Source organism: Marmota marmota, unplaced genomic scaffold (genome assembly GCF_001458135.2).
Source record: "Marmota marmota marmota unplaced genomic scaffold, marMar, whole genome shotgun sequence".
In the NCBI taxonomy this organism is placed as follows: domain Eukaryota; kingdom Metazoa; phylum Chordata; class Mammalia; order Rodentia; family Sciuridae; genus Marmota; species Marmota marmota.
This window is the reverse complement of record NW_026000241.1, coordinates 697,586-720,909: the sequence shown is the minus strand read 5'-3', so window position 1 is coordinate 720,909 and position 23,324 is coordinate 697,586. Positions and strand designations below refer to the sequence as shown.

General features: G+C 52.4%; 1 protein-coding gene across 11 annotated transcripts; it reads left to right on the top strand.

The window, feature by feature from the left end:
- Tyk2 (tyrosine kinase 2) lies at positions 1-21,620 on the top strand. Of its 11 annotated transcripts, none has more exons than XM_015489001.2 (27): positions 1-148; positions 388-466; positions 594-751; positions 1,034-1,170; positions 1,909-2,121; positions 5,400-5,523; positions 5,619-5,766; positions 6,070-6,233; positions 8,761-9,127; positions 9,585-9,788; positions 9,865-10,022; positions 12,718-12,826; positions 12,914-13,103; positions 13,183-13,286; positions 13,365-13,541; positions 13,631-13,718; positions 14,770-14,897; positions 15,896-16,031; positions 16,112-16,266; positions 16,825-16,975; positions 17,413-17,510; positions 17,752-17,944; positions 18,298-18,416; positions 18,842-19,014; positions 19,365-19,482; positions 20,458-20,568; positions 20,652-21,620. In XM_015489001.2, the coding sequence occupies exons 5-27, from the start codon at positions 1,926-1,928 to the stop codon at positions 20,784-20,786; spliced, it is 3,546 nt and encodes a 1,181-aa protein (XP_015344487.1). In that variant the 5' UTR covers positions 1-148; positions 388-466; positions 594-751; positions 1,034-1,170; positions 1,909-1,925; the 3' UTR covers positions 20,787-21,620. The 11 variants fall into 11 exon arrangements, with proteins under 11 accessions (XP_015344487.1, XP_015344489.1, XP_015344488.1 ...); XM_015489003.2 differs by having other exon boundaries at positions 1,906-2,121; XM_015489002.2 differs by having other exon boundaries at positions 388-564; positions 658-751.
- The last annotated feature ends 1,704 nt before the right edge of the window (positions 21,621-23,324 follow it).

Sequence of the window (23,324 nt, the reverse complement as noted above, 5' to 3'; positions counted from 1 at the left end):
CGGCATCTTCCGGCAGGGCGGAGCTACGGCCCACGGGCATGCGTGTTTCAGGGTGCCAACGGGAGGTGGAGTCCGGGCCGCCAACTTGCGGGGGTTTCCCGCAGTGGCGGAGCGGGGTCTAGGGTTGGAGACTGAGTCCCCGGAAAGGGTGAGTCTGGACGGGACACCGAAGCGGCGCGCCCGGGAAGTCATCTGGAAGAAGGCTTGAGGACTGGATGCACTTATCAGAATGTGGGCGGGAGGGAGCCCCCACTCCCTCCGGGCTGGCCAGATATCCAGCGGGTGCACAGCGCAGATACTCCCCTGACAGGGGAGGTTTGGAGGTGGTAAAGGGTCCGGAGGTGCTGCTTCATGGGTACACACCTCACTCCGATTCTATCTTCAAAGCTGGTCCTGGGTCCAGTGGAGACAGGAAGGAGGAAGTGGCCACCTCAAAAGTCTCTTTCTCAAGATGTCATCCCAGACGGTAACGCGAACGTTTATTAAGCGTTTGCTGTGTGCCAGGCTCTGTGCCAAGCACTTTTCCTGCCTCCTTTCGTTGACTCTTCCCAACATCTGTTTGAGGTAGACGTTGGTACATGCCCATTTTCCAGGTGAGGAAGCTGGCTCGGAGGGGAGCCCAGGAATCTGGCGGTTAGAACATTCTTCTCTTTCCAGCGCTGTCTTATATCAGTAACATCTCCAGAATCGCTGATAGTCTGGTGAAACTGGAGACCCGGACCAGGAATCGGGGGTACCAAGCTGGTCACAAGTGTGTGTCTTTCTCTGCCCCCATGCCCGGAGGAGTCAGCAGGGACTGGGCTCTCTTGCTGGGATAGATGCAGGGAATGGGAATTACTGGGATGGCGAAACCAATTGTAATGGATTTATTTATTATTTTGTGGTACTGGGGATGGAACCTAGAGGGTCTGGGGCATGCTAAGCAAGCCCTCTACAACTCTGCACCCTCAGCCCCAATAATACTTTTATTCTCATTTGGGTGATGTTCATTCATTTTTTCATGCCAATGTCCATGTTTGTGCTGAATGTGCAGGACCGCATTGAAGCCTCACAGTCATTTTTCCAGTCAACATTCTCAGCACCTCCACTTTCCAGATGGGGAAACTGAGGCCTGCAGTGGCTAAGAGAATTGTCTGAGTTGTCATAAGAAGTCCTAGGATGCACACCCAGGTTTGTTTTATCACAGTCTGCCTGCCTGGTTATCTCAGGGAAGTTGGTTTTTTTTTTTTTGTTTGTGTGNGACACTGCCTAGCATGTGTAAGGTCCTGGGTTTAATCTCCAATGCTACAAAATACTACAAAAAATAAAAATAAAATAAGTAGGAAAGTGGAACATGAAATATCAGGGGTGAGAGGTTTATCATTTTATTTCTGTATTCATTTATTTAGTTAATTTTTTTTTTTTTTTTTTTTGTGTGTGTGTGTGTGTGTGTGTTTTCAGTGCTGGGGATTGATCTCAGGGCCTTGCACATTGTAAGCAAGTTGTCTACCACTAAGCTACATCCCCAGCTCAGGGTGGATTTTTATATTGGTGCAAATTTGTCAAAATAAGGGAAAGTTCAAACCAGGCGTGGTGGCACACACCCATAGCCCCAACTACTTGGGGGTTGAGGCAGGAGGTTGCTTGAGCCCAGGAGTTTTAAGACTAGCCTGGGCAACATAACAAGAAACCATTAAAAAAGGAGAGGTAGTGTTACTAGTGTCAGATGTAGTAGGTGAAGAGGCATACCACCCTGTCAAAAAAATGTGGAAACTAAGGTTCAGGGAGGAGAATTGGGTGCCTAAGGTTTCACAGCCAGGGAGCCAGAATCTTCCCCCTTGGGCTTCAGCCTGCGTAGGTGCAGGTAGAGGTGCTAAGGGGGCCTGCAGAGAGAGGCCTGGGAGCTAATGTGTTGTCTTCTCCCAGCAGAGTCAGCTTTGAGGAGCATGCCTCTCTGTCAGAAAGGGGCTGCTGCAAAGGGCAGCAAGCCTCATAGGGACAGAGCTCAGCCCATGGCTGACATGGGAGGTCTGAAGGTACTTCTGCACTGGGCTGGCCCTAGTGGTGGAGAGCCCTGGGTCACCTTTAGCAAGTCCTCGCTGACGGCCGAGGAAGTCTGCATCCACATCGCACACAAAATTGGTAAGTCCAGGGCACTGATGTGATGGCCAGTGTTGGGGGATGAGAAAAGCCAAGCCCATCCATCCATCTGCAGCTTCATTCAGCAAATACTGAGTGAGCACCAACTGTATGCTATCACAAAATCAAAGCGCTTGTGTAGCTGATATTCTAGGAGGGAAGATGGCAGGAAATAATTTTTAAAAAAGACAAAGAAGACTGTATCAGAGGGCAGAGATGATGAGAAAAATTAAGCAGAAAAGTGACTGGTGGTGAGAAAGTTGCTCTGAGAGGATGCTTAACAAAAACTTAAGGAGATGAGGGAGGGAGCCATGGGAATATCTAGAGGAAGATAGTTCCAGGCAGAGAGAACGGCAAGTACAAAGGCCCTCAGGTGAGAGCTTGCCTGGAACAGCCAGGAGACCAGTGTGGCTGGAGTAGAGTAAATGAAGGGGAGCTGGGAGGTAAGAGAAAGGAGGCGACAAGTCAGTGGTGGAGCCTCTTGTGGACCATGGGAAGAATTCTGGATTTGACTTGCAGTGTGGTGGGAGCCATGGAGGATTCTGCACAGAGGAGAGCTGTGACTAGGCTTGGGCTCCCAGGTGCCCTCTGTCAGCTGCTGGGGCAGATGAATAGCAGGAACCCGAGACCTGGGCAGGGGTGATCTCCAGAAGGGATCCATCCACAGGCCGTACCTCACAGGCCTTATATGTCATGGGAAGAAGTTTCAAGGTGACACTTTCTCCTGAGGGAAGCAGGGATCAGAGCCATGGAATGATGTGGAGAGTACCCAGTGGATGTTGATTTGAATCATGGTTCCAGAGGCTGGGAAGTCCAAGAGCTTGGTGCTGGCACCTGGGAAGGCCTCTTGGGCATCATAGTGTGGCAGGGGTGAGAACAAGTGAGCAGGTCAGCTCAGGCCTTTCTTTCTCTTATAAAGCCATTAATGCCATCACAAGGACCCTCCTGTCATGACCTCACCTAATTCTAATTACATCCCAAAGGTCCCACCTCTAAATGCCATTAATAAATGACTCTGGAGATTAAGCTCCAACACAGGAACTTTCTTTCCTTATTTATTTATTTATTTGGACTAGGTATTGAACCTAGGGGCACTTAACTGGGTTATTTATCTATTTATTTATTATACTGGGGATTGAACCAGGGTACTTATCCACTGAGCCACATCCCCAGCCCCCTTTATATTTTATTTTGAGACAGGGTCTCGCTAAGTTGCTGAGACTGGCTTTGAACTTGCCATCCTCCTATTTCAACCTCTCAAGTCATTGGGATTATAGGCATGTGCTACCGCACTAGCTCCAACTTATGAATTTTAGAGGGACACCTTCAGACCATAGCATGGGATGTAAGGGTGTTCTGGCTGTGACATCTGTCACCTCATTGAACTCCAGGGTTGATTTGACTGACATGGCTAGCTAGGCAGGTGTCCCCTTCCTCGCTCACTACTCCATGTGTGCCCCCTTGAAGTGGCAGCTAGGCGGAAGAGGACGTTACCCCTTCAGAGGAGGACTGCTCTTCCATCAAGTGTATGTAAGGAGCTGGGTGTGCTCCCCTGCTAGACCCTCCAAACTACAGCATGGGTGATGGGACTCCTGCCCAGCAAAGGGAACAACATGCATAGAAGCCCAAAGGGCTTGATCTGTTTGAGGAAGCAAGAGACTAGACATCAATTTTCAGAATCTGGAAAGAGAAGTAAGAATTGAAACCAGAACATAAGCAAAAACCAGGTCATGGTTACTCATTGCATAAGTGTTGGTCTTTCTTAGTGCAAACTGGAGAGCCATGGAAAGTTTATGCTAGAAAGCAAAGCACTAAAGAAAAAAAAATTGGAAAAAAAAAAACAAAACGGACTGAGGCTGTAGCTCAGCAGCAGAGCGCTTGCCTAGCATGCGTGAGGCACTGGGTTGGATTCTCAGCACCACATAAAAATAAATAAAATAAAAGGCATTGTGTCCATCTACAACTACAAAAGAAATTTAAAAACAAAAACAAACAAACAAACAAACAAACAAAACAACAACCTCACTGTAAACCTAACTTATAAGCCATGCAAGGCCTGGGCTTTGGATTTGAAAGAGGTTGCCTGAGATAATCGATTTTGAATAGGTTTATTTTGGTTCCAAGTTTCAGGCATCCCAGACCATGATTGGTTGGTCCTATTGCTTTGGGCCTGTGGCAAGGCAGCATATCATGGCAGGAGCATGTAGTGGAACAGAACCCCTTACCTTACAACCAAGAAGCAAAGAGAAAGGCTCAAGGATCCCATGGTCCTCCTCAAAATACAGTCTCCATGACCTAAAGACCAATCATTAGACCCCACCTTTTAAAGACTCTGCCATCTCCCAGTAGTGCTACCCTTTGGCTAAGGCTTTGAGGAACATTTCATTTTATTTTTTATTTTGTTATTTTTAAAAATACCTTTATTTTATTTATTTATTTTTATGTGGTGCTGAGGCTTGAATCCAGGGCCTTGCACGTGCTAGGCGAGCACTCTACCGCTGAGCCACAACCCCAGCTGAGGAACATTTAAGATCCAAAATGCAGCAGAAGTAGATGGATCTCAAAAAGATAAAGAATGTAGAAAGAGCAGGACTTGATGACTACTTTGATATGGAAGGTGTTCAAGAAGTTCTTCAAGTTCTGGCTTGAAGAACTAGGCAGAGGAGGTGCGGGTTTGGGGACTATAGATGAGGTCTATTTGGAATAAGGCACATCTGAGGAGGCCTTTGATGTCCGAGGAAGACAGCAGAAGGTGGTTGGATATATCTTTTGGGCTGGAATTACCAGCACATTGCTAGCTACTTCTAGAATTGTGTTAGTCTGGGATATGTTTTGCCACTGTAGAAAGCAACCCCCAAATCTTCTTGGCTTAAGGTAATCAAGTTTTTCTAAAATCAGATGCAGGTCAAATGGCTCAACTCCCCTTCAGAGCTTCACCACTCTGTATAAGGAACTTTCAGCCCTCTTAGGGGATAGGAAGATGGCAAGAGAGTTTATTTCCAGACTCAGTAGGGTACCTATACCTTCAGTTTACATCCCACTTGTCAGCACCCAGTCCATAGTCTCATCCTAGGTGCAAAAGAGACTAAGGGAATATAGTTCCCCTGTGAAACAGGGTCAACAAATTGCCTTGTCCTCTCCACATGTATAACATAAGGCCAGCTGGAGGCCGGGAAGGAGACCCGGGGAAGGCATGTGAAAGGAGATAGCAGGCCTGAAGGTCCTCAGGGCTGATGGCAGCAAATAACATGGCTCCTGACCTCCTTACTCCCCCGTTCCAGGCATCACTCCACCCTGCTTCAATCTCTTTGCCCTCTTTGATGCCCAGGCCCAAGTCTGGCTGCCCCCAAACCACATCCTAGAGGTCTCCAGAGATACAAGTCTGACACTGTATTTCCGTATGAGGTAGGTGGAGGCCCCTTGAAAACCTTTTCCCCTTTTGTTCTGGAGCTGCTCAGTGCCTCTGCTAAGGTGCAACTGTGTCCCTCCCCTCCCTGCAGGTTTTATTTCCGAAACTGGCATGGCATGAATCCTCAGGAGCCAGCTGTATACCGCTGTGGACTCCCAGGGGCTGAGACTTCCTCAGAACCGACAGAGCAGGGGGTGCAACTCTTAGACCCAGCCTCATTTGAGTACCTCTTTGAACAGGTGTGAGCAGGGCTGGAGGACAGAACCATTTGTGTCACGTTTGGGAGAGTCAAGGAACTCCCACTTCCCTTTCCAACTTGATACAACTAATACATTTCGACTCAGGCCATCCGAGTTTGGGCTGAATGAGAATAAGTGCTGGGATAGACTGGGAAGAGCAGGTGTATGTGCTGTGTACTTAGCCTTTCTAGCAAATGGTGGTCTCTCCTTCCCCAGGATGCCCAGAAGCAAGGAACTAGGTTTCTGTCACTAGGGAATGAAATCATTCTCATACTTCCCTTTCTGCCTGATTCCTACTCCCAGGGCAAGCATGAGTTTGTGAATGATGTGGTATCCCTGTGGGAGCTGTCAAGTGAGGAGGAGATCCACCACTTTAAGAATGAGAGCCTGGGCATGGCCTTTCTGCACCTCTGCCACCTCGCTCTCCAACGTGGCGTCCCCCTGGAAGAGGTGGCCAAGGAGATCAGGTGTCTGGGAAGGGAGTGGGGCTACTGAGTAGCATTGGGGGCTGGGTGGGCCGTGAATATTGCCATGTCTTCCTTCATTCAGCAAATGCTTACTGAGCATGCCCTGTGCTAGCACTAGCTCTAGGTGTTGTGGACACAATTCCAAACAAAAATCACTCATCTTCTGGGAGCTCACATCTCATGAAGCAGGCAGGCAATGAACAAGATACAAAAGGGAAATGTACAGTGTTTTAGATGGCGATCAATGAAATGGGGGAAATTAAGCAGGAACCCAATGTGGTGTCCACGCCTGTGATCCCAGCGATTTGAGAGATTGAGGCAAGAGGATGGCCAATTCAAGGCCAGCCTGGGTAACTTGGTAAAATCCTATCTCAAAATAAAAAATAAAAATGGCTGGAGAATGTAACTCAGTGGTAAAGTGACTTTGGGTCCCAACTCTAGTACTAGAAATTAAATAAATCAGGATTGAGTGTAGCCCAGGGGTTGGACACTGCCTAGCATGTGTAAGGTCCTGGGTTTAATCTCCAATGCTACAAAATACTACAAAAAATAAAAATAAAATAAGTAGGAAAGTGGAACATGAAATATCAGGGGTGAGAGGTTTATCATTTTATTTCTGTATTCATTTATTTAGTTAATTTTTTTTTTTTTTTTTTTGTGGTGCTAGGTGCTAGGCAAGTGCTCTACCACTGAGCTATATCCCCAGCCCTTTGTTTATTTTCTGAAACAGGGTGTCACTATGTGGCCCAGGCTGGCCCTGCACTCCTAGGCTCAAGCTATCCTCTACTCAGCTTCCAAAGTAGCTCAGAGGACTTAGTTTATATTGTTAAATTGGTTAAGTTAGGGGATTCTTCATTGTGAAATTTTGTAGTCAAGGAGGTGAAGAAGGGAGCTATACACATGTCTAGGAGGAAACCATTCTATACAGAGGAACTGCCTGTGCCAAGGCTCTGAGGCTATTTCCTGCCTGATGTGTTGGAGGAGGTGTGGCTGGAACAGCAGGAGCCAGGGGTTATGGGAGGAGGTTCCAGCAGGGAGGTGGGGACTTGGCAGATCCTTAAAACTCTTGGCTTTAAGAACTCATTAAAATTCAAGGGAAGGCAGGGCATGGAGGTGCACACCTATAATCCCAGTGACTGGAGAGGTTAAGGCAGAGGATTTCAAGTTCAAAATTCTCAGCAAATTAGCAAGACTCTGTCTCAAAATAAAAAAAAGAGGGGGAGGCTGGGGATGTGGCTCAGTGGTTAAGCACCCTGGGTTCAATCACTAGTACAAATAATAATAATAATAGTAAAAATTCAAGGGAAGGAAGGAGGTTGGATTCTGGGGAGCTGGAAGCCAGCTCTACTGACAGAGCCTTGGGGGATCCCTGCCTTGCAGTAAGGGCTCAGATCATCAGGACACACTGTCTGGAGGAGGCAGCACAACAGTTGTGTCTTTCAGGATCAGCTTGTTTTGGAATTTTTTCGCTTCCCAGTGCTGGGGGTTGAACCCAGGGCCTTACACATGCTAGGTACATACTATACCACTGAGCTACATCCCCAGCCCCCAGCTGTTCTTGAAGCACATTTTTTTTTAGTCCCTGTCATGGTGTCACTCTGAAGGACTAGAAATGTGACAGCAATGTACAGGAGGAGGGAACACATCCAACCTGGACATCAGGGAGTGTTTCCTAGTTAGGGAACGTCTCTGCTGAGCCCCAGAGTTGAGTTGCTTTATCCAGTTGAGTTGGCAGTATGTTCTAGGCACAGGGAACAGCGTGTACAAAGGCTCGGAGGCAGAAGGCGGCACGGCTCCTTTGTAGGCAAACTGGATGCAGGTGATTGCCTGAGTGAGTGTGGAGGTTGGCCACGCCCTTTTCAGAGTACTGGTGAGCCCTGGGAAGCTTGGAAGTGGGGGAGGGAGAGACTATCTCAGGAGATAGAGACCAAGGCACGGAAACCTGTGATCTGGCCATACTGGTGGTCGGTTGCAGGCAGGAAACAGGCAGAAGGGGGTGGTTTGGGAGAGTGAGGAGTTAGGACTCTGTGAGCAGCAGAGAGACCTCCCAGAGCTGGGTTGTTTATTGATGGTTATAAAATAAATGATTCAAATAATAGCGAGTTCTCCTGTGATGGCAACAGCCACACTCTGTCCTTACTTTGTGCTGGTCCATAGTCCAAGCATTGCAGGCAGCAGTTTGCTGAGTGCTCTCATCCGCCTTGGAGGTGAGCACCATTTGGTCCCATTTCAAAGATGATGCTCTAAAGGAAACGGAGCCCTTTCAAGCTTTCAGAAGTTGCCTGAGACCTGGGATTTCAGCTCCAGTGTGTCTTTGGGAGGTCTGGGCCCTGGACCCCCACAGCACCCAACTTCCCTGGGTTAGTCCTGTGTCAGGTCTCTCTATCCACTTTCTTGTCAGTGTGCATATTCTCTCACCGAGGCAGCTGGTTAACCACCGAGAGAGGGGTTAAGCCACTTGTCCTATGTCATTCAGCCAAGCCTGCCAACCAGGTCCCTGACCAGCCCCTCCATGTCAACCCCACAGCTTCAAGGACTGCATCCCACGCTCCTTCCGGCAGCAGATTCGGCAGCACAACGCCCTTACACGGCTGCGCCTGCGCAATGTCTTCCGCAAGTTCCTGCATGCCTTCCAGCCAGGCCACCTCTCTCAGCAGATCGTCATGGTCAAATACATAGCCACCCTGGAGCATCTGGCCCCCCGCTTTGGCACTGAACGCATACCTGTGTGTCATCTGGAGCTACTGTCTCAGGCCGAGGGAGAGCCCTGCTACATCCAGGATAGCAGGCGGGCCTCCGCGGACCACAGCCTGGAGCCTGCCGTGGGATCCCCCACCCACGAGGTACTGGTGACAGGCACTGGTGGCATCCAGTGGCGGCCAGTACAGGTGGAGGTGAGCAGGACACCTCCTGCCCTCTGTGGGTTCAGGCAGGCCTGGTGGGTGGTCTTTGCTCACCTCTGCTGGTGGGCTGCTGAGTTAGCAGTGGTGAGCCCTTTCCCCACCTACCTCCAGGCTGTGTCCCTTGTCCCCTGGGGTCTATCTCTTGGTGAGCATCCTCTGTCTGTCTGTCCCCTGGAGACCTGATTTCTGGGGCCTACACCCCTGGGGAACCCTTCATTGTCTGGCAGTTGGGGATGGGGCAGGATTCTCCTCTCTGTCCTCCTTGAGGTCTGGCTTCATCCTATGTGTCTCTTGGGGATGGGTCTCCATCCTGCCTGTGGCAGAGGGACTCCTAAGGGAGATTCCAGAACAGGTGACTGGCCCTCCATCTCCTGACCCCTGGGGATGGTGCAGGGGATAAGTGGGCTGTGTCCCGCTTTGTCTTGTGCCCCACTCGTTGGATTTGCAGGGTTCTAGTGACGTCAACGACAGCAGCAGGAATTCCCAAACCCACCTGTCTGGGAAGAAAGCCAAGGCCCGTGAGGCGGGTGGCCAGACAGCAGACAGGCCGAGGGAGCCACCCTGGACCTACTTCTGTGACTTCCAGGACATCACGCACCTGGTGCTAAAAGGGTGCCGTGTCACCATCTACCAGCAAGACAACAAGTGCCTGGTGGGGCCTGGGGCGGCAATCGGGCGGGGGGCAGCTCTGGCCTGTGTCACCTGCCTGACATGCCCCTGGCCTGCAGGAGCTGAGACTGCCTTCCCGGGCCGCGGCCCTGTCCTTCGTGGCGCTGGTGGACGGCTACTTCCGCCTAACAGCAGACTCCAGCCATTACCTGTGCCAGGAGGTGGCTCCCCCGCGGCTAGTGATGAGCATCCAGGAGGGTATCCATGGGCCCCTGCTGTGAGTGGCCAGGGCGAGGAAGGTGGCCAGGATGGGTGCCCTCCCTCCAAAGCCGCTCTGCAGGAACTGCATGGTGTGCAAGTGCCCGCCGTGTGAGAGAGCACCCCCTGCGGTCCTCTAGAGTGTGCACATGTTCGTGCACATGTGTTGGCTGTGTGGCACAGGTGTGCGCATCTCAGCGAACACGTGTGTTTGTGTCTGTGTGCGTGGGACGGCAGGCACACGTATGTGTGCATCCAGACCTGCGTGTGAGTTCAGGCACTACTTGTGTTCACCTGTGTGTGTGCACAGTGAGGGGCTACATGCAGCGAGGGTACCTGGGATGATAGAGGTGCATTTGGGACTGTTACCCTGTAGGACTGGATGTTTATTGTGTAGCTGTCATTGCTCTGGTGATAGCATTTGGGATTAGCGTCACATGTTGACATTGGCATTGCACAGAATGGGTGGTTTTCATGGGACAGTGTGTTGCACCAACCCGGGTCATTCAGGGGCATGTTGGGGGTGTCCACCTGTGTGGGGGTGTCCACCTGTGAGGTGTATCTCTGCTGGGATATGTGTGTCCCTGTCTAAAGGTTCTGTTGGTGACCTGGTGCTGAGAGTATGAATTATCCGTCCCCACGTAGGACGGATGTGGAGATGTGTGTGTGGTTCTCTGCATGCTGTGAGGTTTGTGACTGTGGCTTCTCTAGTCATTGGCCCTGTGTCTCGCTGTCCCTTGTACTACCTGTGATGCTGGGGCTTAGCACCTGGGGGTGTCTGAAAAGGGTCTGACCTCTCAGAGGCTTGTCCCTCTACCAGGGGAAGTGTAAGTGGCCATTTTGCTTCCTGTGACTGTCATCACAGGTGTGTGCTGCCACAGTATGGGTGTCTCTGGACCTGGTAATTATGTCAGCCACTTTGTGTGTGGCTTCTTGCCCTACATGGCTGACACCTTGTAGTGTCCATTTGTTCTAGTCTTTAATGTCTGTGATGTCAAGGCCCCGGATTAGTCCATTTTTTGTTTCTGTAAAAAACATGAGTTCTTTTAAAGAAAAGAGACTTATTGTGGCTCAGAGTCTGGTCCAAGGTTTGAGGGCCCATATCCGGTGGTGGCCTCCTTGCTGGCAGTCCTAGGACAGCCCAGAGCATCACCTGGCCACAGACAGGCAGCACAAGAGTGTCTTTTCTGATCTCCCCCTCTCTTCTTTTTCTTTTCTCCTTCCAACACTGGGGTTTGAACCCAGGGACCCACACATTAGGCACATGCTCCAGCACTGAGCTATACTTCAGCCCTTTTTTATTTTGAGACAGGGTCTTACTCAGTTGGTAAGGCTACCCTCAAACTTGTAATCTTCTTGCTTTAGCCTCCCAAATAGCTGAGGGTACAGAGAGGCACCACCACGCCCAAGTTTTCTTCCTCTTAAAAAGCCACCAAGATTCAATATGAGGGCCCTACCCTATATTAGTCAGCTTTCTAATATTTATAATAAAAGACCTGAGACAATCAACTTATAAGAAAAAAGATTTGACTCCCAGTTCTGGAGGTTTTGTCTATGGTCAGTTGGCCATGTTGCTTTGGGCCTGTGGAGAGGCAGCGCATCATGGTGGAGTACATGGGAGCAGTACTGCTCATCTCGGCCAGGAAGCCAGAGAGCATGAGGAGGAGGAAGAAGAGAATGGGGTCTCAGAATCCCCTTTGAGGGCATGCTTCAACAGCCTGGAGCCCATGAGCCTCTACCTCTTAAGTTTCTACCTCCTCCCCAACAGTATCAAACTGGGGACCAAGCCTTTGGGAGGGACACAGAAGATCCAGATGATGGCATACCCTCATGAGCTCATCCATTCCTAATCTCTGTCCCTAAGGCCCTACTGTTACAATTGTCTCTGGAATGTTCCTCAGGGGCTCCTGCGCTGAAGGCTTGGTCCCCAGTGCAGCAGTGTTCAGAGTAGGGTTTGGATCATGAAGGCTCTCACCCGCTCACAGGTTCGACATTGGACTTTCGGGAGGTGGTGGGAACTGTAGCAGGGGGGCATGGGTGGAGGAGTTGATCCCTGGGGGCATGCCCTGCAAGGGTATATCTTGTCCCAACTTCCCCCTCCCCTGGCCACTGTGAAGTGAGCAGCTTTCCTGCATCAAGCCCTTCCTCCATGATGCGTCCGCCTCACCACAGGCCTAGAAGCAATGGAGCCCACTAACTATGGAATCAGTAGCCAGAATCAACCTTTCCTCCTTTAAATTGATTTTCTCAAGTATTTGGTCAGAGTGACAAAAAGCTAATGTGTCAAGGGGATTAGACTCCAACATGGTTTTCGGAGGGGACAAACCCTATTCAAACCAAAGCAGCCCCTTTGTTGCCCTGTCACACTATGTAACCAGATGTATCGGTGGTCGCTGTGTGCTAGACTGTCCGTGTGTCCCCCTGCATGTGGCTATGGGTGGTGTGCACCTATCCCCCATTTGATGGCTGTTTCCTGTCTCAGCCTGTAAACCATCTTGTTAGTGGCTGCCTCCAGCGTTATGTACCTGTGTGTGCCTGTTCTCTGCTCTCATGCTTGTGTCTCCTGTGAGTGGCCGTGTGTGTGTGTGTGTGTGTGTGTGACTTTTATCCTAGCTGGTGTGTGTTCCTCTGGGCAGGTCTCATGTTGTCTTTGCCGGGTGTAGGTCTATCAGTGGCCCCAGGTGGCCTAATGGCACCCCTCTGACCCCCCCTAGGGAGCCCTTTGTGCAAGCCAAGCTCCAGCCAGAGGAGGGCCTCTACCTTATCCACTGGAGCACCGTCCACCTGCACCGCCTTATCCTCACGGTGGCCCAGCCTGACCCGGTGGGCCTGGGGCTCGGGGGTCCTGGGCTGGGGTGGGGCCTGAGCCCTACCTGGACCTCTGCTCAGTGCTCTTTCCACCCACCCCAGGCACCTGGAGTGCAGAGCTTGCGCATCCGGAAGTTCCCCATCGAGCAGCAGGATGGGGCCTTCGTGCTGGAGGGCTGGGGCCGCTCCTTTGCCAGTGTGCAGGAGCTGCGGGGAGCCCTGCAGGGCTGCTCCTTGCGGGCCGGGGACGACTGCTTCTCTCTGCGTCGCTGCTGCCTGCCCCAGCCCGGAGGTACAGGGTGAGCCATGGGGTGGGCAGAGCTTCTCTCCCCCATGCCAGTCCGTGTCAGCCACTTTGCATCTGCCCCCAGAAATCTCCAATCTCATCATCATGCGCGGGACTCGGGCCAGCTCCAGGCCACTTAACCTCAGCCAGCTGAGCTTCCACCGCATCCACCAGGACGAGATCACCCAGGTGGGGTGTGGTAGCTGGGGCTCTGGGAGGTCAGCAGGCAGCTGGCATCACAGCCGTATTCTATGCTACTTCCTGCAGCTATCCCACTTGGGCCAGGGCACAAGGACCAATGTATATGAGGGCCTCCTGAGAGTTGGGGGCCCTGAGGAGGGCAAAGCAGATGGCGGGGACTCCCCCAAACCTGGAGGGGGCTGTGGGCAGCAGCTGCGAGTGGTGCTTAAAGTACTAGACCCCAGTCACCATGACATCGCCCTGGTGAGTGTGCAGGGTGGCCTGGCGTGTTGTGCAGTGGGGACAGCGTGCCGGGTGAGGTTCACAGCCCCCCACCTGCCTGGTTCCCACAGGCCTTCTACGAGACGGCCAGCCTCATGAGCCAGGTCTCCCACGCACATCTGGCCTTCGTGCATGGTGTCTGTGTGCGCGGCTCCGAGAGTGAGTGGACCCCATTATACCCTGTGGTACACTGGAGCCCCCACTGGTACCCACGACCTCAGCTGTTCCTGACCCCTGACTACAATCCCAGCAGAGACCTCTTCTCTGCTCTCCTCTGTCCCCACCACCCCCCAGGCTGTATCCTGACCATCAAACTGTGCCCCACTCCTGACCACGTGCCAACCTCAACTTGCATCCAACCCCAGATTACACCTTGGCCTCACCTATACCCCTCCCACGGCTGTGGCCCAGCCCTCAGCCTCAACCCTGACTGCTGACCCCATCCCAGTCTCCATCTCATCCCGGCCCCCTCCACAGCCCAGCCTGGTCGCCTCTGACCCAGCATTACTCTGGCCCCCAGCAGACTCCAGCCCTGTTGTGTCCCTTGGTCCTCCCAGACCTCAACCTCTGAATATCCAGCCTTGTCTAGAACCTAAGGCCACCTCTGTCCCTCCTCTACATGTCCCTACTTATACAGGATGACCCCAGCCCCACCAGGACCATAACCCCAAGTATATGTCTGTCTCTCTTGCTGTCCCCAGCACTGGCCTTACTCCCGCCTTGCCCGCCTCCATTGCTCTTCTATCCTGACCTTGGTCCTGCCCTAACCTCCTCCTCCACGTTTCTCCGTGCTCCACACCCTCTGCCTCACCCCATGCTCCATCTTTTTTGGAAGGGCGGATACTGGGGATTGAACTCAGGGGCACTCGACCACTGAGCCACATCCACATCCCCAGCCCTATTCTGTATTTTATTTAAAGACAGGGTCTCACTGAGTTTCTTAACACCTCGTTTTTGCTAAGGCTGACTTTGAACTTGTGATCCTCTTGCCTCAGCCTCTCGAGCCCCTGGGATTACAGGAATGCGCCACATTACCCCACATCCATCTTGCATTTCTTCTCTCCCCAGACTCACTCCCAAACCTGACCTAACCTTCTGTCCCCACAACATCCCCAGCCACAGGCCCAGCCCCCAAGTTGGCCCCTGGCCCCATGGAGGTGGGAGGCCCACAGAAGGTGGGACGGCCTCTGCAGCAGCTAGGTCTTTTCAGACATCATGGTGACGGAGTACGTAGAAAACGGGCCCCTAGACGTGTGGCTGCGGCGAGAGAAGGGCCATGTACCCATGACCTGGAAGGTGGCAGTGGCTCAGCAGCTGGCCAGCGCCCTCAGCTACCTGGTATGTGGGCTGGGCTGGCACCTGTGTCAGTGAGGGAGGCTGGATGGCTGGGCTTCGGGTGGGTGGCCGAGATACATCACTTGGACAACATGCCACACCTGGGAGATCTGTCCATGAGTCCATCTGTCCTGTGCTCACTGTGTCCCAGGTCCCCTGGGTACTGTCCTTAGATGCTGTCTTCTGTCTCTGGCCTTTCATTGCCCAACCCTTCCTGTATGATCACCCCACTTTCCAGAGTTCCACCTTCACCTTCTTGTTCAGTGGGCACCCTCTGCATGCCAGGCCCAGACCTAGACCTGCAGATAACAGAACAGAACCGGCAAACCCCTACCCTCAAGGCATTTTCACTGGAAGAGTATCTCTGGGGGATTGGTTCCAGGACCCCCAAGAATACCAACTACACAGATGTTCAAGTCCCTTCTATAAAATGGAATAGTGTTTGCCTGGAACCACCTACACCCTCCCGAAGGCTGTATTTATTTACTCACTTATTTTACTTATTTAGGTCCTGGAGACTGAACCCAGGGGCACTTAACCACTGAGCCACATCCCCAGCCCTTTCTTATTTATTTATTTTGAGACAGAGTCTCACTGAGAAAGGTGGAACTTTAGGTAGGTAGGTTGGAAGGCCTTACTAAGGCCACCTGGGAGTGAGAGAGGGAGCCAAGAGGACATTAGACTGGGAACAGCAAAGGGCACTGGGGCAGGAGTACACCTGACATGCATTTAAGGAAACTGCAGGGGCCTCTGGCCTTTCATCCCTGGCCACAAGCCTTAGCCACCAAGTTTGGGAGAACAAGAAGGACCCATTCAGCCCCGTGCTGCCTGGCCCCATGCTGCCTGGTCCCGATAACAGTGTATTGTCTTGGCATCCCAGTAATGACCAGGACATCCTTTTCACATGGCTGTCCCCATGAGGGCCTCATGGGATGGGGGTTGTGGATCAAGTCTGTGCCCCTGCCAGGTGGCCATCCCCCTCTCCTTGTCTGTCACCCCAGGAGGACAAGAACCTGGTTCATGGTAACGTGTGTGGCCGGAACATCCTGCTGGCACGGCTAGGGCTGGCAGAGGGCACCAGCCCCTTCATCAAGCTGAGTGATCCCGGTGTGGGCCTGGGTGCCCTCTCCAGGGAGGGTGAGTACCCAAGCAGGGCTGGCCACAGGGACAGGCTTCCCTACTCCTCTGCACTTGGTGACTTTGAGCATGGCCTGCAGAGAGGGTGGAACGCATCCCCTGGACCGCGCCCGAGTGCCTGCCTGCCGGGGCCACCAGTCTGTGCACTGCCGCTGACAAGTGGGGCTTTGGTGCCACCCTCCTGGAGATCTGCTTTGATGGGGAGGCCCCCCTGCAGGGCCGCGGTCCCTCTGAGGTATGACCAGGGGAACCCTGGGCCCAGGGGATAATTGTATCCCAGCTTTTTACAGTCCTTGTGGAAATCAGTAGTCCCCAGCAAGCAGCGGGCTTCAGCTTTAGGCAGTGACAGACAGAGATGGGGAAGCGCAGGCTGAGGGAGTGGATGCTGTTCCTTCTTGTCCTCCCAGAGCTGGTGCTCAAGGCTCTTGACCAGGGACAAAAGGCATCTGAAGAGTCAGGCAAGGCTTCCCAGGGGAGGTTTGATCTAAGTGCAGAATTAGGCCAATGGGCCAGACCTGGCACTGCAGCGGCGGCAGAGGGCCTGGCCTGGGCAAAGGCCTAGAGACTGTGCTACCCTCAGGGAGCTGCAGTCTGAGAGATGAGGGGCAAAGAGCAGAGGTGGGTGACAGCCACAGCAGGATGTGCTGGTGGTGAGATGCAACAGCTCCCCAGAGGCAGCTGGGCGCGGCTTTGCAAAATGGGAATGACAACAGCAGGCACCAGTGGGCTCCACCTCTTTTGAGAGGGGCAGGACTGGGGCCACGCTGAATCCCATGGGTCCCCACACACACAGAAAGAGCGGTTCTACCAGAAGCAGCACCGCCTGCCAGAGCCCTCCTGTCCAGAACTGGCTACCATCACCAGCCAGTGCCTGACCTATGAGCGGGCCCTGCGACCTTCGTTCCGCACCATCCTGCGCGACCTCACTCAGCTGCAGCCCCACGGTGAGCCCCACCTTGGTGCTGGCACCCCAGTGGGTAGGAGAGGGCTGGGGTCCCTGCTGATGCAGACATGGTGTCCTCAAGGTCTCTGTACAGAGGCAGGGCCACTGAGTCAAAAGTCAGAGTCTTGGGGGAGAAGTTCAACTTCTTTGGACGAATTGGACCCTTGCAGTTTTTTTCTTTTCTCTCTGGTGTTTTCTGCCTGATCTCACTATATCCAGGTGTTTACTTTTGGTTTCTCTTTGTTTTGCGGGCTGGGAATGGAACCTGTGACTACCCGCGCTAGGCAGGCTCTCTATGACTAACTGTGCACTTTGTACAGAAAGTGGACTCTTCCAGCTGTTGAGGGGGAAGTTTCCTTCCTGGGGATGCTGGGGAGCAGTGTCCCCCGGCTGCTGGGGAGAGGGCCGGGGTTGAGCCTCACCTGTTACGACTTCCAGATCTAGTGGACGTCTCCACTGTAAATCCAGACTCACCAGTGTCCGACCCCACGGTTTTCCACAAGCGATACTTGAAAAAGATCCGGGATCTTGGTGAGGTGAGGGCAGAGCCTGGAGAGCTGGGGGTGGGGCCCACCTGTGGAATTAAGGGAGGTCCTGCCTAAGGATAGTTTTGTGTTGTGGATGGGAACACCCTCAGCTTTGAGAGAGGTCCCCGGATGTAGGTCCAGGAGACCCATCAACACAGTAGGTAGGGCCTGGGGCTTTCTGAACAGATCTGCTAGGAGGTGTGACTTAGAAACACAGGAGTGGGGTTTATCTTCTGTGTACTGCGGCCAGGGTCACTTTGGCAAGGTCAGCCTGTACTGCTATGACCCGACCAACGATGGCACAGGCGAGATGGTGGCCGTGAAAGCCCTCAAGGCGGACTGCGGGCCCCAGCTCCGTTCTGGCTGGAGGAGGGAGATCGATATCCTGCGCACGCTCTACCATGAGCACATCGTCAAGTACAAGGGCTGCTGCGAGGACCAAGGTGGGCCGGACTGGGTGAGGCTTGGATGTGCGGGGCTGGGCTTAGTATTGTGGCCTTTTGGGCAGAGCCTCTGGTTTGTTCAGTTAGAATCTTGCAACCTCAGGATGGGGTGCAGCCAGGCAGCCTCCTTTCCAGCTGGGGGTTGCCACCTGCTGAGACCAAGAGGGATGAGAGCACTGGTCCTTCCCTTGCGCTGGGACAGGAATCAGAATGGGTCCATCTTGTTTGAGGACTGGGCCCAGAGTGTGCGGGTCCTGGCTTTCCTCCACACCTAGGAGGGGACTGTGTAGGGCTAAGGGCGGGTACCCCTGGCCCGTCCCTCTGCTTCCCCTACGAATCCTTTTTTGCAACAGGCGAGAAGTCAGTGCAGCTGGTTATGGAGTACGTGCCCCTGGGCAGCCTCCGAGACTACCTACCCCGGCACAATGTTGGGCTGGCTCAGCTGCTGCTGTTTGCTCAGCAGATCTGTGAGGTGGGAGGGCCCCCCACCCCGTTTCCCAAACCTGCGGCTGATTTGGTCCGCCCTGAACGACTCTGTCCTGTCTGCTAGCCCGCTCCTGCGCACAGGGCTGGGTTCCCTTATCCTTGAACTGACTTCCATCCACCAGCTTCTTTGTGTCCAGTTCGCCAGGCCACACCCCCTTGGCTCCGCCCCAATCCACCTGCTCAGTTGGCCACGCCCAGAACACTCCTTCGGCCCAGCTTTGCTCTTGTCCCTCACCAGCTTCCTGGCTCCTCCTTTGCTTGACCCCCACCTGCCACCCTGCTGTCTTCAGCTGGGTCCCCCTAAGCCTAATCTGACTGTTCCCCAGCCATCCTGGTCACCTATCCTCAGGCCCTGCTGTTGGGGGCTGATCTCCACCCCACTGATCCTGACTCACCTCACTCCGCCCCCAGGGCATGGCCTACCTGCACGCGCAGCACTACATCCATAGAGATCTAGCTGCCCGCAACGTGCTGCTGGACAACGACAGGCTGGTCAAGATTGGGGACTTTGGCCTAGCCAAAGCCGTGCCTGAAGGCCACGAGTACTACCGCGTGCGCGAGGATGGGGACAGCCCTGTGTTCTGGTGACCAGGCGGAGACACAGTCTGGGGGTGGGAGGATGGTGCAAGGGTCACTGGGAATAGGCAAGGTCGAGGAGACTGGGTCTGAGAGGGCAAGACCTAGTCCCAGTGAGGTTGGGCGGGACCTAGAGATGCAAGGAGGTGGGGCTAGAGCTCAGCATTGCCTGGAGGGTGAGGTCAGCTTGGCTTGGTCAAGTAGATCTTCATTCCTCTCAGGCTGAACCCTTAAGAGTGGGATCCCAACTGGGGCCAAAGGGGTCCTTCAGTTGTACCCACCCGCATGAGGGTTCTAGCCTGGTCTGACTCCCAAGCCCTGAGTCCAGTCCCTAGACCTGAGTGTTGCCTCTCTGCAGGTATGCCCCAGAGTGCCTGAAGGAGTGTAAGTTCTACTATGCGTCTGACGTCTGGTCCTTCGGGGTCACCCTCTATGAGCTATTGACATACTGTGACTCCAGCCAGAGTCCCCCTTCCGTAAGTGCCAGCCCCACACCCTCACCCTAGAATAGGCTAGGGGAGTTAGAAAGGCAGGCATTCACAGCCCAGCTCCCACCCTAGTAAGTACTTCACCTACCTGAGCCTCATAGTCCTGACCTGGAAAATGGGCCATTTGCAGTGCAGGGGGCTGTGAGTGTGATGGAAACTGCTCAAATGGACACAAGCAACATAAGAGCAGTTTATCCCACTATTTGCAAATGCCACTGGGAATGGGGCCTGAGTCATCAGGAGGCACATACATCTTCTTGGTTCTGTACTCTATGGTAGCATCGCAGGCTGGCTCTCCCTCCTCTGTGGCAACTGTGCCCCCAGCCCTCCAGGTACCCACCTCAGCCCAGGCGACCAAGGGTCCTCTTTCCTGCATAATTCCCAGGACTTCCTCTGATTGGCCTAGGTTGACGCATGTACGCCTGTAGCCAATTACTGTGTAGATGAGGGTCTCAGGTTGGTCAGGTCTGAATTGAGGGGCAGAATCAGGAAATTGTTAGATTGTCTGCAAAGGCAGAATGCCTTCATAAAGTTAAATAAATAATTTTGATTTGGGCATTTTGGGCAGACCATATCGCAGCTACTCCAGAGGCTGAGGCAGGAGGATCACTTGAGTCCAAGAGTTGGAGACCACCCTGGGCAATACAATGAGACCCAGTCTCAAAAAATAATAAAAACTTTATGACAGGTAGAACCAACAGGTCGCAAGGCTTAAGAACAGTGAGCCCCTGAAGGAGGCTTAGCATGAAGATCAGATTACCTAACTTTTATAGTAACCCCAGTGGAAGATGTTAGCATCCCTTTTCAGGGATCAGCAAACTGAGGCCCATAGAAGCTTAGTGGCAAGTCCAAAGTCACAACCTAGAAGTGTCAAGGTGGGATTCGAACTCTAGCAGTCTAGTGCCAAGTTTTTGGCTAGTCTTCCCGGCTTCTGGGAAAGAGCTTGTCTTGATTCTACCGTAGAAATTCCTGGAGCTTATAGGCCTTACCCAGGGACAGATAACTGTGCTGAGGCTCACTGAGTTGCTGGAACGAGGGGAGAGGCTACCACGACCTGACAGATGTCCCTGTGAGGTGAGAGCCTCCTGCCTTTTCCTCTGCTCCTGCCTTCAAGCCACAGAGCCAGCAGCAGCCACAGCCCATTTCTCCTTCCCTAGATCTATCAGCTCATGAAGAACTGCTGGGAGGCAGAGTCCTCCTTCCGCCCTACCTTCCAGAACCTCATACCCATCCTCAAGATGGTCCATGAGAAATACCAAGGCCAGGCTCCTTCAGTGTTCAGCGTGTGCTGAGGCACAAGGGCAGCTCTGCCTGGGGGATGTGCCCAGGCAGTACCCATGGAGAGGGCTCCTACTCCCACCCCAAGAGGAGGAAGCTGACCTCACACACCCCTTGTGCCTTACTCCTGTCTGGAGACTCCATCTCTATGAACTGACTTCACTTCCTTGGCCATGAACCTGACCATGACCCTGAAAGACCCAGGATAGGCAAGGGGCTCATCATGTCCTTGGATCCCATCCTTTTGCCTTCCCCCAACTCCCAATTTGAAACCCACCATCTTCACTGGCTGGTAATGAAACTCATAATTCCTTGCTGCAGGCTGTGGCCTTTGGGGCCCATCTTCAGCAAAGTGGGTTTGCTAAGGTCTACTTTGGGGGACATGCAGCTAGAGTGAGACTGAAGAGGTAGCAGGATTCAGCTTTTAAACTTCTGCTTCTGTCTGAACCATTCTGGTCGTCTGGGGTGGAGCTCAGTGGTAGGGCGCATGCTTACCATGATGGGGGCCCTGGGATGTCTCTAGCTCCAATAGTAAAAAGTTAAGCCACCTGCTCAGTCTGTGCCTGGTACACAGAAGGCACTAAGTAGCCACTTGTTAAATGTACAAAATACTGGGGGGGGGGGCACTTGTCACATAGACGTGACCTAGCCAGTTTCACTCTTTCCTTCCTGTGCGGCCACAGGAAGGAAATGTATTCACCTCTTTGGGCTTCATATCTCAGCTGTGGGGATGGTGGTGCTCAGTACCTCATAGGATGGAAGTGTAAAGAGCTGACGAAATGGTGTGTGTAAACTGCCTAGCAGGGAGACATGCAGATGATGCTTAATAAACATTTGATATTATTGTTGTTCTGGTGTTTGTCAAAGTGTTTCTGCTTAACAGGCCTGATTTGAGGTGGATTATGAAGTCAGACACATTTGAGAAAGGCAGTTAAGTATTTTCCTTCTCCATCTCCATACAGAACTTCTTCTTTTTTTCCCCCAGTACCAGTGATTGTACCCAGGGCACTTACCCATTGAGCTGCACCCCGAGCCCCCCCCCCACCTTTTGTATTTTATTTAGAGACAGGGTCTCACTGAGTTGTGTAGGGCCTCGCTAAGTTGCTGAGGCTGTCTTTGAACTCATGATCCTCCTGCCTCAGCTGCCTCAGCTGCCTCAGCCACTGGGATTACAGGCGTGTGCCACTGCGCCCTGCTCCATCAATAACTTTTAAAGACTTGTGTGTTGGCCTGGGGATGGCTCAGTAGTATGCTTGCCTGGCATGCACGAGGCCCTGGGTTGGATCCCTTGTACCACACACACTCTCAATGCTCTCCTGACTGAAAATTCCATACTATTCCAAAGCAGTTTGGGTTGTTTGGTAGTTTGTTTTGGCAGTGCTGGGGATTGAACCCAGGGACACTCTACCACTGAGCTACTTACCTAGCCCTTGGTTAATTTAAAGGTAAATAAATAATTTTGATTTGGGCATTTTGGTGCAGACCATATCACAGCTACTCCAGAGGCTGAGGCAGGAGGATCACTTGAGTCCAAGAGTTGAAGACCACCCTGGGCAATACAGTAAGACCCAAAATGTTGAGAGAGGGTCTCATTAAGTTGCCCAGGCTGGCCTTGAATTTGTGATCCTCCTAGGAGTCTCAGCTTCCTGAATAGCTAGGCTTACAGGTGTGCACCAGCATGCCTGGCCAAATCTTAATTTTTTTGGGGGAGGGGTACTGAAGATTGAACTCGGGGGCACTCAACCACTGAGCCACATCCACACCCCCAGCCCTATTTTGTATTTTATTAGAGACAGGGTCTCACCAAGTTGCTTAACACCTTGCTTTTGCTGAGGCTGGCTTTGAACTCTCAATCCTCTTGCCTCAGCCTCCTGAGCCGCTGGGATTACAGCCTGCGCCACTGCACCTGGCCCCAGTTTTAATTTTTTAAAAAGTAGTCTTTAAGGCTGGAGTTGTGGCTCAGTGGTGGAAAACTTGCCTCACATGTGTGAGATACTGGGTTTGATCTTCTTCAGTACCACATAAATAAAAAAGGCAATGTGTCCATCTACAACTTAAAAAAAAAAGTTTTTAAAAAAAAAAGCAGTTTTAGGTTTCACAGCAGAGTATAAAGTGCAGGGTTCCCACAGACCGCTGCCCTCTCTGGCCACATCCTCCCTCGCTATCCACATCGCATCCACAGAGGTACATTTGCTAGAATCAGTGAACCAGCATTGACATTACCATCCCCCAGAGTGCAAGTTAGAGTTCACATTAGGGTTCACTTTTGAGTTTTTACAGTCTGTGGATTTAGACAAATGTGCAATAACATGTATCGTGTCATCCAAAGTCTTTTCACTGTCCTAAAAGTCCTCTCTGTTCTACCTATTTATCCCCACTCCTCCCAAGACCGATCCATCTCTTCACTGTCTCTAAGTTCACCTTTTCAGAATGTCATTAAGTGGGAATCACACAGTATGTAGCCCTTTGAGATTGGCTTCTTTCCCTTCACCAAATGAATTTGTTTCCACCATGTCTTTCTGTAGCTTGAGAGCTCATTTCTGAGGTTTGGT